Source organism: Sphaeramia orbicularis, chromosome 7 (assembly GCF_902148855.1).
Source record: "Sphaeramia orbicularis chromosome 7, fSphaOr1.1, whole genome shotgun sequence".
Classification (NCBI taxonomy): domain Eukaryota; kingdom Metazoa; phylum Chordata; class Actinopteri; order Kurtiformes; family Apogonidae; genus Sphaeramia; species Sphaeramia orbicularis.
The window spans coordinates 39,745,807-39,761,546 of NC_043963.1; the positions used below are offsets into that span (position 1 = coordinate 39,745,807).

The 15,740-nt window shown below is 39.0% G+C and overlaps 1 protein-coding gene across 1 annotated transcript; it reads right to left on the reverse strand.

Moving 5' to 3' along the window:
- Positions 1 to 3,832: 3,832 nt before the first annotated feature.
- On the reverse strand, positions 3,833 to 14,107 carry nsfl1c (NSFL1 (p97) cofactor (p47)). Its single transcript, XM_030139421.1, has 9 exons — positions 13,976 to 14,107; positions 13,156 to 13,256; positions 12,903 to 12,980; positions 11,979 to 12,144; positions 11,786 to 11,881; positions 10,993 to 11,102; positions 10,723 to 10,860; positions 9,643 to 9,813; positions 3,833 to 5,032 (listed from the first exon to the last, which is right to left on the reverse strand). The coding sequence occupies exons 1-9, from the start codon at positions 14,075 to 14,077 to the stop codon at positions 4,870 to 4,872; spliced, it is 1,125 nt and encodes a 374-aa protein (XP_029995281.1). The 5' UTR covers positions 14,078 to 14,107; the 3' UTR covers positions 3,833 to 4,869.
- Between the last annotated feature and the right edge of the window lie 1,633 nt (positions 14,108 to 15,740).

The window sequence follows — 15,740 nt, forward strand, 5'->3', positions numbered from 1 at the left end:
TTGGAGTCGTCATTATTCATAGTTATTAAGATAGTATTTTGCTTTTCTGATCCACTTCAGATCATATTGATCTGTATGTAGAATATGAACTGAAAAGTTCTGAACACCCCTGATCGTTAATGGGGGTGGCACAGTGGATAGTGCCTCACAGCAAGAAGGTCCTGGGTTCGATTCCAACACCAGGGGGTGGGACCTTTCTGTGTGGAGTTTGCATGTTGGTGGGTTCTCTCCAGGTACTCCAGCTTCCTCCCACCATCCAAAGACATGCACTGATAGGTTAACTGGTTAATCTAAAGAGACTGATTGTTTGTCTCTATATGTCAGCCCTGCAATGAACTGGTGGCATGTCCAGGGTGTACCCTGCCTTCGCCCATAAGTAGCTGGGATAGGCTCCAGCAACCCCCGTGACCCTAGTGAGGATAAAGCAGGTTCAGAAAATGAATGAATGAATGATAATATCGTCAGTGTAATTTTTGCATTTCTTAAATTCCTCCCACGGGCTGGATTGGACCCTTTGGCGGACTGGTTTTGGCCCACGGACCATATGTTTGATACCTGTGCTTCATCTAGTCCAGTGCCCATAGCAGAGGAATGCAGCACAGTGAGTGTGAGAAAAGGAGAGTATTTGAACCAGTAAATATGATATGCTTTTATTTTGAAAGGAATATTATATTGAAGTAAGGCGTTTTTACTGAAACCAATGAAAGCTTGATAGTAAAAGTGTGTCGGTTACTACATTCTATTTTGCTATCGGACAGTGTGTAGTTGTGGATGTTTCAAAAGAAAATCATATGGACATAAGACATTTATCTTGAAAATTGTTTTTTTTTTTTTTTTAATATGGCATTTTATTGACCCTATCTTTAAAAAGAACAGATTATTCTGTACTGTTTTTTTTGTTTGTTTGTTTGTTTTTTTTTGGTTTGTTTTTTTTTTTTTTTGTATAATTCTACCTCATAGGACAACTTTCAAAACAGTTACTGTCCCAGAAATCCCTCAGATCCACCTCAGCTCACAGACCTTCACCTGCAGAATACAGAGAAATGGAATAGTGGTGCCCATTGTAGATTATTGAAGACCTGTAAGAACCAGCAAATGCTTCAGCCAAGGCCACTGTGAGTACAGCCCAAGCAAGAAAAGATTATATTCTTTATTTATAAGATGTACTCTTTTCTTCCAGCTTCCCTGGTCTGAAAGCATTTTTTCTGACTGAAGGAGCAGTGCAATTTTCTAACTTTTTTCAAAACTTATTAAATCATACAACTGCAGCTCAACAATTTTGGGGTGTGTGAGACTGAGGTCAATACACAGAAGATAATTGGCTCCAAATGCAGGACTAGAGTGTCCATGTGGGTGTGCACGGCCATGGAGGTGAATGTTAAAACTATATGGAACTTCAATACAAAATACAATGTCTGTCTTCTACATCTATGAAGGTATTGTGATAAAGTAAGTAAAGTGAGATAAATTATGAGAGCAGTTACAGGAAAGAAAAGATTTTGAAGCATGTATCAGCTGTTTAACATGACCCTGTGCTTCAGTGATAAAAAAACCTACTCCCACTGAGATACAACCTGGCAGAGCAGCCAAAAAAAGTCTAAAAGGGCACTGCCAAATTGAAAAATATCATTAAGTCTCCATTTTAAAGGAAGGACAAAAGAAAAGGTTAAGCAAGAACAGTACTTAGTAAGCCATTGTTATTTTGTGTTAGCAGTCATGTAGCATAAATGTGCTACTTGCCTGGTAAATATTCCGTTGATTTTAATAACAGTGTGTTCAGTAGTGAATGTGTGCACTCTGAATAACCCTCAAGGAGATCTTAACGCACCGCTGAGTATGAAAACATCAAGTCACATTCTGTAGCAGAAGAAGCTGAAAGCACACAAAGCAGTGTCACAAAAGCAATTTCTCCAAGATTCCACAGCATCTGTAAATAAACCTCATCCTTACCTTATTCCAAATGTACTTTTCATCAAATAGGAAAAAAAACAAAACAAAACTCTGAATTGAAGGCTGCAACTACTGGATACAAGATGATGGTGATAATCAAGATTTCTATTACGTTTGTAAACCAAATAGCACTTCTGATAAATTGTGAACACGGGAGTTCTCAAAGTTTCCCATAATATTCTGCAGGCATTAACCTTCACCTGCAAGGGGCTTTTATTCCCCCCTCCCCCCCTTATGAAATGCACACTGAGGACTTTTTCCTAGCAAGCTACACAAAAAAAAAAAAAAAAAAAAAAAATAGGGCCACTGTCCCTGTATCTCAGCGTCATGTTCTATTAAGACTCAATAACAAGTTGAATTTGAGGAAAAAGGAGGTTTTCAGGTTCTGTCTCTGTTAGTCCTGTGGTCTGGATGCAGGAGATCGGTCTCCCAATAGAAGTGGATATAGAAGTGGGTGTTATAATCAACTAATTCAATGAAAGTTCATATATGACTTCCTATCAGTGCTCAATAGTAACTATACTGATATCTCTAACCATTTCAAAATTATAAGCCTTTAAAATATGTCGCATTATAAGGGAAGGCACATTTTTAATATTTCAAAAATTTAAATTAAAATATCAAAATTCTTCAAAACTGTGAAACTTTGTGGACATAGTCCCAAGGAAGCTTCATAAAAAAATTTGAAATTAATCCGACCACTAGTTTTGGAGAAGATTGTTGAAATGTTGGTGACCTTGAGTTTGACCCTTCAAGGTCACTCAAGGTCAAAGGCCATGGACTCAAATTAAAGTCCAAATATGACACTTCCTATCAGTGCTCTATATTGATATATGCAACCATTCCCATGTTATAAACCAGGGGTTCTCCCACCTAACCAGCCGGCCAGTTTCCCACTCCCACCCTTAAAAACAGCCAACAGCCACCAATATTACTATATTTTGTATATTACAAAATAGTCTGCAGTATATTACAAATGGTGCTAACAGCTGGATGCTAACAGAATGTCTTTGCACCTTGTTGCTAACATTGGTCGTGGTTTCTCACAGCTTTTCTCTTCAGTCACCGATCCATTGTCATATTTTAGATCTGTTCAAGTCACTCTTCCTTTCACTCTTCGTTTCTGATTATTTAGCTATTCTACTTCCTTTCCACTACAATTCACAAGTCATGAGAAGTCTTTAATAAGACAATAGGCAGCCTTTGTAACCTGACTGTATGGAGACAGTGACGCAAAACGTGGGTTTGCATAGACAAATTCAATAAAAGTCTACTCTTAGGCTTATTTAGGCTACATTTGATTCACTTTTAACTTACAAAACAATTATCTGTACTCGTAACTTTGCTTTGGAAGTCAGATGAGGGTGATTTGAGAAACACTGATATAAATTTGACTTTTTTATGACCTCCTCTCATGGACCACACTTCCAGTATCAGTTATAAACCATCAAAATATGACCCACTATAAGTACAAATTTTTAATAATTCAAAAATGTGACAAAAAATAAAAATATCAGAACTGTGAACAGACTTTGTAGACATTGTCCCAAGGAAGCTACATATGAGTATATGAGTGTGTGTGTGAATGGGTGAATGTGAGGAATTGTAAAGCGCTTTGGGCACCATGAAGGTGTAGAAAATGCACTATATAAGTTCAGTCCATTTACCATTTACCATATAAAATTTTAAATGAATTCCATCTGTTGTTTCGTCAGAGAAAATGTTTGAAGAAACTGCTAATGAAGACGACTTTGGATTAAAATAAAGCCAAAAAGCTTGACTATATACAAGACTAAAAAATGTTTCCCCTTGTGATGCATTCCCAGCTGCAATCTGGATGACAATAATAAACCGAATTATAATAAAAACACAAGACGGTTAGTTCTTTATACATCAACCATAAAATGGATTTATTTTACCAGAGGTCCAAACATATTTCTGTTGCCCCAGGATGCATAGAAGATGTCAGTGTGTCAGAGGAATTCAACTTTCACTACTACAAACCAGTGTTTACAATCTCTATGTTCAATGCTCAACCATTGGTTTGATAATAAAGCCATGTGGAACGGTGTCCACGTTACACACTATCAAAATCCCACCGTCTGACTGGGACAATTCTACAATCTGTAAAGGAAAAACGGGAAAGGGGGAGGGAAAAAAGGTGGTTTAAAAAAATACTTTGATCTTTATTTGAACAAAGGGACTCTGTTGTGGTACTGGAGGTGAATAAAAGAGCGTAAGGCTACTGGTATAAGTTGGACTGGGAAAAAAAAGTGGTTTTGTCTAGATATACTTTCTTCATTGTTTCTTGAGAAATAAACTAGTACAAAACCCAAGTGTTAGTGTGTGTATGTTCACCTTAATAAGAGTGTTACTCATTGTGTGGTTCTGGTTTGTGCTGTTAAGACGGAAACGAGCTAAAATCTGCTGCTGCACTGATCCAGTGAGGCCCCAGTACGTGATAGTGAGTATGTCAAATAATGTTAATAAAGGAGGAAACATAGGGAGCAAGTCGGCGATTGGTGAAGCCGGGTATGATGAACATCTGTACAATCAAACTGCTCCTCCTTTTATGGTTTCAACCACCTACTGTGGAAGGTAAACACATCCCCATCCAAACCACTATTCAAACAGCATCTGCAGGCTCTTCCATGGTCCTCACATTAAATGCAAGATTATTTTTTACCCCCATAACTGCCTGTCGCAGACCACTGAAGAAGGGGGTGAGAGTAGGAATCAGGGGAGAAGAATGTTATGTTTCACTTTAGAAAAACAAAAAAATCAGGAATTAGAAGTCCATACATATTAAGTCCATGGTTTCTCCTCCCTCAGAAGGGGCAGCAGGTTTCTCACAGGGCTGCACATACTCAGCCACACCAGCAGGTGGTGGAGGGGGGGGCTTTGTTTTTACCGCCCCCTTCACTTTAGCCGCTGGACAATGACAGCGTTGAGGAGGTTGGCCTGCTGCAGCGTCTGGCTCTCGTCCGACAGCTCCTTGTTGGGGAAGGTGGTCATGAGAACAAACTCTCTGGCGGCCATGGCAGGCCGGGCAGCAACCACGAACTGGCGCAGATCAGACACCCTGAGGACCCAAAGGAGACAGGACCACATCACTACCCACTGGGTTTGAGCATGAGACGGACATGGATGGACATGGTGTTGAATATGTTTTATGTGACAGACTGAATACAGACAGGTCTTATGTCTGTGAGTAGAAAATGTTTAGTTTCTTTAACCTGAAGGCTGGTTCGTTTGATGTTAATCGTACTTAATGTTGTAGTGCGTAAGTTTTTCATGACCACTGGATAAAAATTCTTTTCAGCAAATTGAAACTCAAATGGTCTGAGGAGAATCAAAATGTTTTACTCCTTCTCTGGACTCTGTTTTTTGGCTGTAAACCATCTACAGTGATGAACAAATTAGATCATCAACCAATGTAAGGTTTATGTCAGCAAAATTAACAGCCTTGGTAATTACCAAAATTATTTTTTTTATGTTTCTTTAATAGTTAATACAACAGTATGTATACTGTCTTTAACTGAAATTTGATTTTTAATTGTAAAATATAATTATGATTGTTATCCATGAATTTTTAAAATTACAGTTTTATGAAAAAGTAAAGCACATTATTATTTCTTGATGAAGACGTCAAACTGTAATTATTAAAATTCTGGCACTTTTACCCATAATTTTGGCTCCTGCAGCTTTACATTATGTGTAATGTTTGAGCTTGTTGTGATAAACTTTAAATTTGATTATACAATTAAAATTAGGAATAGCTTTTAATCCTTTAAATTTTTTTGTACTCCATCCTTGGTTAAATTTCAAGTTCCTTTCTTCAACCAAAGCCAAATTTTAAAGGTTAAATTTGGCTTCCTTTCTGTCATGGACGATGTAAATTGTAGAATGTAAAACAAAATCATGTTCCTTGAGTTGAGCCACAGGCTCAACACAATTAAGTTTATGATGCTGCTGAATCTTTATCAAAATAACTGGTTCAACAAAGAAACATTAACTGAAAACAAAGGGCCAGATTTAATAAGGCAGCGCAAATTAGCAAGGAGGCAATCCAGAAAAAGGTCATGGTCACTTTTTGCAGGTGATTTAATACTGACTTGGAAAATTAAGAACACAGATGCAGCCTGTTCATTTCAATAACAACCTGCACTGCTCTACTGAGACCAGCGCAAATTAGCACAGACCCAGACTGCACATAGACACATTTGATGAGTTTACAGGGAACCTGCTAACGACAAGGTTTTACACGTGTATCTCCCTAGAAACAGCAACACAGACCAAAGAGAAGCAACAGAAGAAGGGATTTTCTGTGGTAAAACTGGAGAAGTCAGTGCATGAATGGAACAGAGTCTAAAAAGAGCAGCGAAAAGGCTTTAAAATCACAACGTCCAATCTGTTTATAAAGGTAGATCTAGATCACCATAGTGACAGAAGTAAATACAGGAGGGGAAGGGTGTATTCTACAAAGGAAATTCAAGATTATAAAACATCAAAAAGGAGATGCACAGAGAAGTGACATTTGTAGGCTGCTGTAGAACTGAATCATAAACTACACTCACTATTCACATCACTCTGTGGTTAAACCTTTGCGGTAAATCCATTAATTCTATACAGCAGGTAGGCTATTATGTTTTGATCAGTAATACACACATACACACACACACACATAATGGTGTGCTGTCCGTTTACCTAAGGAACCAAGAAATAGACTTGAAAATTTGAATGTTAGAGAGCTGAACACTTCATTATGTTACATGTAATTATACAATATTTCATCAGTTTTTCTGGCACAAAGCCTCATGAATTTATACGAAAGTAAAACCTCTGCTTGACTTGTTGAGCCTCCTGGTGATTTAGTAACTATTAACCAACTACTAATTTATATAAATGTGCAACAATCATAAGCCAATAATATCCAATAATCAATCATGAACACAGGTGAAAATGTTTACTGTTTTGCAGTGTTGCAGCAGTGTCATCCTTTGTGGGTTCTACTGCCTCTCCTTCTTCTTTGGCAAATTTGAGCTAAGGAAGACAAGTGATCTAACTTTTGTGTCTTGAAGCGACTTCTCTCTGATATTATTAGTCCTGTTTTACAGAATACTCATTCAGATGGAACCGATGTTCCCAGTAAACAGAGCCTCTATACCATGACTTTGATGAGGCAGGGGTCCACCAGGGCCCAGCTTTTCCACCACATAAGGGGATCTGCATTTATAGGAAGAAGATGCTCCTCCAGTTAATCCAGCATCTCCAGTTTTTTCAGTCGCTCCTCCCTGACACAGCAGTAAATGTCTTCAGTCCAGTTAGTCAGACTCTCACTGATAACTCCTCCCCTAAGTTAGCTGCGCACATAGCTGCGTTCAAGTGAATGGGGTGTGCAGCAGACAACTCAAACTCATAGATGTCATTAGTCGTTCAGGTGAAGGCAGCGTGGACAACTCAGACTCATGGGGCACACAGGTAAAACATGAAGGCAGTGCGGACAATTTGAATATAAGAACGGCTTGTAAACGAACAACTTTCAACATATCGGTTCTTATCCTTCACTGAAAAGAGCCGTTCAAAAGATTCAACTCGTCCGTAAACGCCACACCTCTCATGCCTGGCTGAGCGAGCCAGGACAGATAACAGCTGTTAGATATCAGTGCATAGTAACACGCCACATTTCACTGCTGGTTAACGGTAACGGCGTTGTAACGTTTCAAACAGTAATTAATTCGATTACCCGTTACTGTTTTTTTAACGCTGTTATTCCCAACACTGCTGTTTTGTACTCAGTCTGATCTGATAATGTCTTCTTCTGTCTTTCCAAATAAAGGGAGACAAGTAGAGAAAATTGTCCCTCTTCTACCCTCAGCTGTCTGTTCTCATCAGCACCTCCTCTCTGCATAACCTTCACAGTCCTTCCAGACGCAAATGTGTGAAGACTTTAGTTCAGCGTAAAATAATGGTACAATCAGCAAGAAGTCAACAGTTGCAAACCTCAGTAGATTGTGCTGTACGTCTCATTTAAATACTGTCTTCCTCAATATTTGAGCTTTGAAATGGAAACTCCCACAAACATATGCAATTAGGTCCGACTCAGTCAGACAGGAAGTTATTAGCACTAAATGTTGTGCAAAGCATTTGTAAATCTGTCCATATGACTGAACCAAATGTCAAATATGGGTAAACAGTGCCATGCAGCCTTTTTCCCCACTGCACCATTCCATGTCTCCTTCTTGTTCTTCTATCCCTTGGCCATATGATGACATTGAATTTGACCGGCACGTTTTTCCTCAAAGGAAGAGAGTTTTTCTGTCATCATGAGCAGGCTAATCTTTTAGGCAGCTAGAAACAGTGTAACACTAATACAATACATACTAGCTTTAAGATGACAGTTCCCAGCCTCTTCTACACTTACTAGGTTCTGACAGCCCACATGTAAATACACTATATTGACAAAAGTATGTGGACACATTGAATTCAGGTGTTTCTTTTCTAACGGGGGTCTGGGACACAAAGCAATAATGACAAATGTCATAATATAGTTTTATATTGTGATAAATATCATTGCATTGGTCAGTTTGGTTTAAATTGTTATATTTGCTTCCAAAATGCCTCAGAGATTGTTTTTTTTTTTTTAATTTTCTCTCAACATTCATTTTGTTTGTTTTTTTATCCATGACTATGATTTTAAGTGTTCTATTTCTAAAATATTTTTCAGGCACTGACTCAAAATAATAATTTTCTACCACAATTATCCATCTACTTTCTTCACATCTCACTAAGGAAGAAAAATTTCCCATTAGACTTTAAGGAAATATTGATGTTTATATGTCATATCAACATGAACAGGACATCTTACGAGCTGTAGCCATGATGTGTCACAATAGTTTTGTACATATAGTTTCTAAACATCAATATTTCTTTACATCTAACGATACGGGCTGATGGTCTGCCTGACGCATCTCCACCGGTCCCTTTGTGCAAGCCTGCTGCCTCTGAACATCTCTGCAGGCATCATCGGGTCATCCGCTGGGGACCACCAGTCCTTGATGTTTTGCTCCTTTAACCCCAGTACATCTCCTGGTGGCAGAGCGATGGCAGGGATAATTCCCTGCCACCCCCTGCTGATGCCCTAGGTGTCGTGTAACCCCCAGCTCCTGACCTTCCTCCTTAACCACGACCAGAAGCTGCTTTTCTCTGCTTCCTCTGCTAGATCTTTTACAGTTTTACATTATTATTTACACTTAGAGCACGAAAAATATTTTAGAAATTTAGAGGCAGAACATTTAAAATCCTAGTCATGGATAAAAAAAACAAAACAAAAAAATTCAATGTTGAGAGAAATTAACCATCTCTCAGGCATTTTGGAAGCAAAGATAACAATTTAAATCAAACTAACCAATGCAATGATATTTACCACAATATAAAAATATCTTATGAAATGTGTCATGATTGCTTTGTATCCCAGACAACTGTTAGAAAAGAAACACCTGAATTCAACGTGTCCAAATACTTCTGTCCATATAGTGTGTTAGCGTATTTATATATTCATACTTTAAATCTATATTAATTGAAACTGTAATTAATAGTAAATATTAACAGAAATAGTAAGTAATTAACATTCATCTTACATTAAATTAATCTTTGGCACACATGACAAGTTTAAAAGAGACAAGCAATCACCTGTGGGTGTGGTTGAACTTCTGGACCAGCCTGCCGCCATCTGCCAGTCGGATCTGAATGTTGGTGACGGGCTGGGAGGGGTCAAGGGTCACAGAGGCACTGGCCTGAGCCTCATTCGCAGCCTGGTCCTGCTGGGAGGTGGCTGGAGCTGAGACCAATTCTGGGGTGGCACTAGAAAGGAAAAGAGGATAAAAGAGGGATTTTCACTCCTAGTATTCCTTTGCTGATCTGAATTAGTTGGGGGTCTGTAAACATGAAGAATTTTCCAGTCTAGTAAATTTTTCACACAGAAAAAAAAAAAAAATCAAAGCAGGCTAAAATGCATCCCTATTAACTTAGTGAGAACCTTCACCCTGTTCAATGATGAGATACGTAGGTACATACAAAAGGAAGATCCCCATTTTAGACTAGTGCATACTTGCTGTCTAGTCTACATGCTCCCAAATGCACAACACCACACCTGGTTACACAAGGCATTAAGTAGAGTACAGCTGGAAGCAGGGATTGGATCAAGGCTGGAACACATGTCCACTTCAAATGAACTGCACCAGAGCTTGTTTAAGACCAGACTGAGGCTACCTCCATTTAGATTGTCTGTACAGGTGTTTTGGTCAGATTATTGTGTTCACATCTGCCAAAACAAACCACACTAAAGTGGAAATAACAGAGTCCAACTTAAACAAATTGAAGGAGTGATTTACTAAACTGTTTATGTAGGTCTGAATAAGAAGGCAAAGCAGTCTCTCAGAGTCAGAAAACTGAGTCATTGCAGAGAATGAGATAGCTGCTGTGGCATACCTGACTCTAGGAAATTATGTGTAGAGAACACTACAGAAGGAACCACAAAGACAACAGGCCCGTCACATGACATGCATAGCATGAAACCAGTTATTTAATAGGAATGATCCCACACAAAAAGGCCATGCACAGACTGTGTTGATTCCTGTCCATAAAGAACAGGCAGGACAGGTTAAACAACCTCTATTGAGGTTCTACTGAATTCTGCTGCTACTTTCAGAAGAATTAAATGTTACATATTCAGAAATCATGCATGATATAATAGATGAAACTGTCTCTCACCTTCCCAACTTCTGTCCTTCCCCTTCAAAGGCCTTGAAGGCAACCTTGGGTTTGGAAAAGTCCTCATCCCTGTGGTCTTCCATATCCAGGTTGACCTGACCCCCTCGTGAGCGCTGCCTCAATTCAAGAGGAATTTCTCTGAATGGTAACAATGAACACAGGCCCAATTACATACTACACACATGTAGTAAGTACAGCTGTACATGTTCAAGGCATTGACCATGATGATCCTGGATAGTGAAGTGGTGTAAGTGAACAGCCTTTTCTCACCCCCTCCGAATAGACTCGAGGAAGTTTGCATTTCCAGGATCGCTATAGTTTCTGAGTTCACCATTATCCAAACTGAAACCTGTCTTCCACAGCTTCAGCACCACATGTACCTAAACAACAAAACATATATAAACATTAGCGGCTGTCAATTTGGTGAAGACTTATCGCAGTTTTGGTGAATGATATTGCAATTTGTGACAGAGACATACAAATGATATCACAAATCTTTGTGTTTGGTTCTCAATGATATGGAAGGAAAAATATCACCATACAGCTGTGGTCATGGTTATTTTTTGCCATGCTTGTTAGGATCACTTTCTCTTTATCTAAACACCAAATGATCATGTAACTATACACTGCCTGACTTTTCATTATACATGTAGAGATAACTGCACACGAACAGACTAAACTGTCAAGGTCATATGTACATTTTTTTCTTTTATTATATTATTACAATTACATAACTTATACTGTGATTGGATTTGATTAATAGTGCAGCTCGACATTCTCATGTAGCTTTGCTCATGTGATACAACAAAACAAGCATGAGCTTTAACACTCTAGCATGTAAGAAAAAGAACAAAAACTGAATGGCAATACAGAGAATATGCTTAAGTGAAGATATGGTGGGGGGGTGAGGAAGTGGAGAAAGTAAAAACACTACAGTGCCTGCAGAGGATGGACAGAGAGGATGTGTGATGAAACCTACAGAAGGAATGAGCCAGGAATAGAAAACTGTGGTCCCTGATAAAAGGACGATGTGTGGGATAGCCCTGATAGGAGCTCTACTTACATCCTGTTGACTGTTGGATGCTTGCCTCTCTCCAGCTACATAGGCCGACTCCTCCTCAGGAGCTGCTCCTAGCCTGTAACCTCCACCAACGAAGGCCTGAATGATGAGAGAAGACAACAAAACAAAATGGGAAACCAGAACACAAAGAATGAATACATGAGCCCTTTTTAATTTCCTGGGATATTCTCCTTACCCTGGCTTTGCTAGGCTCTCCTGGCCCTTTCCCAGCACGGTCCAAAGGCACAGCTCCATGTTCCCTTGCCCCCTTAAACAGATCCTCTACAACTTCATTGGAGCTCTTCTTCTTAGGAGGCCCAACGATCTGCTGCCCACTACGTTCTGATCCTCCCGCAAAAAACCTGCAGGGCAACAAGGTACAGAATAACTAAAAACGGGGAAAAATTCAGACACATGCTGTGTTTGCTTGCTATGTGTAGACACTTTTCAGTAAACCTGAGCTAGAATAAAGCATCACATCAATGTTGAATGATGTGTGTGAATTTGGATATGAATTATACATTATCATTCTTCCTTTCTGGAAGGAAGAAAAATACACCAATCTCTTTGGAACCTTTTTGGGTTTTGTTATTTCAAACAATACAGATGAGCAGGATTAAAATTTTGACTCTATAAATAACTCAAAGAACAAAATGGCTGCCTCAATAAATTACTCTTTGGTTCATAAGTTATGATTTCAGCAAGTGACAGAAAGGACATTTAGCTACCCTGCAGCATGCCTTAACAACATGACTGCTGCACCAGCCAAGCAGCAGAATCTGTTGATGCTGCAGAAAGCACAAACCAGCAGCTCATAGTGAATGAGGTGAGACTGAAAATAGTTTGGCGCATTCTGGAATCACATCAATGAGGTGTGAACCTACCATCCAAATACTATAAGATGTACAACACAGACAGACCTCTGCAGGCTGTCATAACAAAAACAAAACCAATTTATTTACCTACTCCAGTAGAAAGTGTCTTTAAGGATGATAGGCATTTTATGACTGCCCTTTGTTTGAGAGCCTTTCGAAGAGAGGGCAAACGCAAATCCTTCCCTGTCTGCGACCAATAAGTTACTCCTGGAGTAACATGAACAGAAACGATATAATAAACTCACCTCTGGCCTTCCTCTTCATCACTCTCCTCCTCAGCTTCATGCATCAGATCCCTGAATGAGGTCACTCTGTGCTGGGCACTGGTGATAAAGAAAAACTTCTGATTAATCCACTGAATGTGATAGAACAACAGTAATATATAAGGCCTATATCGTTTAATACCAACTGACAGGGTTCACATTATAATAATTGAGAAAAAAAAATCTTACAGTGAATAGTAGTATTTGTTTAAACATTCATCAGATGTAAACAAACCTTGGTCCTGCAGATCGGGAGACTGATGAGCCTCCTTCAGGCTGAGGAAGTGTCACTATGTCGTCGTCAGCTCCATCCTCAAAGAAACTGGCAAGTGCAAGCTGAAGGAAGAAGAAACGGTCCCAGACAGTGGCACCATCATATCCGGAGACAGTTTATGAACAGCAGCAATAGCCTAACAAGTGTCCTGAAAGACTGGTGGGTTCAATCTCTTCAAGTAGCTCCTCAATAAATCGATCTGTCCTACTTAATTATCTTTGTGCATTTCCTTACTACGTAAAGGTTTTAAGAGACAAATCCCACGTCGAATGTACAAGAACTGAGTCCATTTAATTTTATTTTTTCAATGCACGACAAGTTAGCAATAAATTAAGAGTTGAATTGAGTTTCATTTTTTTCACGACCACAAGTCAAACTGCGGAATTGACACCACTTCGTAGAAAGCTAACCGATGTTGTTTGCTAACACGAACTGAACGTTTTCATTAGAGGCTAATTCTAGCTAGCATGGCTGAATGAACTTAAGGCAGAGGAACCCTGACCGAAACTTACTGCCACTTCACACTTTAAATAGAAAACAGAATATGACCTTCTTGTGACCATAATTTTGTCGGCTAACAGTACGTACAACATCCATGTTTTGGTCACAAAAAGCGGAAAGGCCATTGTCAAAGGGTGACTTGCACAAATTACCGGCAACACGGGCTAATGTTAGCCGGCAATGCTACTGGTCTGACACATGTCGTGCCATCGCAGTTTCCTTATAACACCTCCGTCAACATTCATCTACAACTCTACGAGAAAAGCTCTAGAAGATGTACCTGCAAATTCCAGCCTGCGGACTCAAGGAAAAACCGGGCCCTCTCCTCATCCACATCAGTAACAGCAACGAACTCCCTCACAGACTCCTCTTGGCTCGCCATTTTGATTTGCTCCTACAACGAATCGTCCGCCTCCACCTGCGGAAACAAGCAACAGATGATGGTTCCGGTCTGGTGTTACACTAACTGTCAATCCGACAGATGGATAAAAAATTAAATAACATACATTAAATATTATAATATATGTTGTTAAAATGTGCCACAATTCTTTTTTAATTTTGTGAGCATTTTTTTTTATTCTGCAGGAATATGTGATCACAATTGGATGCACAACTAGTATTATTTTGACCATTAGATGGTAGTATATGCACAGGATATACGAAAGTACAATTACTAATGCTTTGTCTGAATGGGACAAAGCTCATGAACGAATAGAAGTTCACATAGTAAAATATAGATTCATGTTGTAGAATATGAGTTCACATAAAAGAATACAGGGTCACATGGTAGACTATAGGTCCACATAATAGAATGCAGGTTCACATAGTAGAATATAGATTAATGAAGTGGAATATGGGTTTGCATAAATTAATACAGGCTTGCATAGTACAAAATAGGTTCAAATAGTATGAGTATAGGCTCACATATTAGAATATAGGTACGCACAGTAGAATATAGGGTCACATAGTAGAACATAGATTCTACTATGTAGAACATAGATTCATGTAGTAGAATATGGGTTCACGTAACAGAATATAGGTTCACATAATAGAATACAGGTTCACATGGTAGAATATAGGTTCACATAATAGAATACAGGTTCACATGGTAGAATATAGGTTCACATAGTAGGCTGAGTACAGGCTATCGGTCTAATACAGGCTGTCAGTCAAGGCTTTATTGGACCTATACTGCAAAACTTTGTAAAGTAATAATGTCTAAAATTCTTAATTAATGTTTTTAAACCTCCCATCCAATCTCACTGTAAAAGTTTTGTGTATTTCAGTGAATTTATTGTTTTGTGGATCAGGATATAATGCATTTTGCAGCTCTGGGTATTTAGTCACCACTAATATTATCATCAGCTCATCAGAGTGAAACCACAAAGCTTCCAACACAACCATCTTAATCTGCATCTAATCTCACATTTACATCTCTATTTGGCTTTTTGAGCAAGTCCACTGTGAAACAGATGCTGATTGAAGTGTGAGACATCACACCTCTGACAAAATTGTTCCAGTAAACATGTGGCTCTGATTTCAATACGATAAGCAGATGGAGAACATTGCCCTGGGAGATACCTTTGTGCCCTTGATAAAGTGTCTGAGGGTAGAATGGTCAGATGGCACAAGGCAATGAGAAGCTGACAGATTGGGAGCCTCTTAATTGTTTCTAGAGGGAAATGGGTTGATGAGTTTTTCATGCATTTGCATTTGGTTGTTTGATCTTCAAGGCTAATTAATCTGTAGCAAAGTGAGAAAACCATGTTGTCACCTCAAAGCGTGACACACAACCTCCTCTCTTCACTGATACACACAGACAGTAAGTAAAAAAGAAGAAAATAATATGTATATAGGTTTCCAGGTTTAAGCAACAGTACTCTTATTGTTTCTGTTGCAGATGATTTTAGCTTTGGGGTGCATGGGATGAGGCAAGACTGCCTAGGTAAAGGGCAAGAGAGAGACAATAGACAAAAAAAGACAATAGAAAATACCTCAGGCCAAAACAAAGGAAAGAAGGCAATGGTAAACCTTAAGGAAAGCAC

Bases quoted from the DNA above. Each gene is read 5' to 3' on its own strand.
- nsfl1c (XM_030139421.1), bottom strand. From the start codon at position 14,077: ATGGCGAGCCAAGAGGAGTCTGTGAGGGAGTTCGTTGCTGTTACTGAT. The intron at 10,861-10,992 runs GTGAGAAAAGGC...GTTACCATTCAG, and splicing joins CTCGAGTCTATTCGGAGGGG to AGAAATTCCTCTTGAATTGA. The intron at 5,033-9,642 runs GTGATTGCTTGT...TTGGGTCCTCAG, and splicing joins AAGTTCAACCACACCCACAG to GGTGTCTGATCTGCGCCAGT.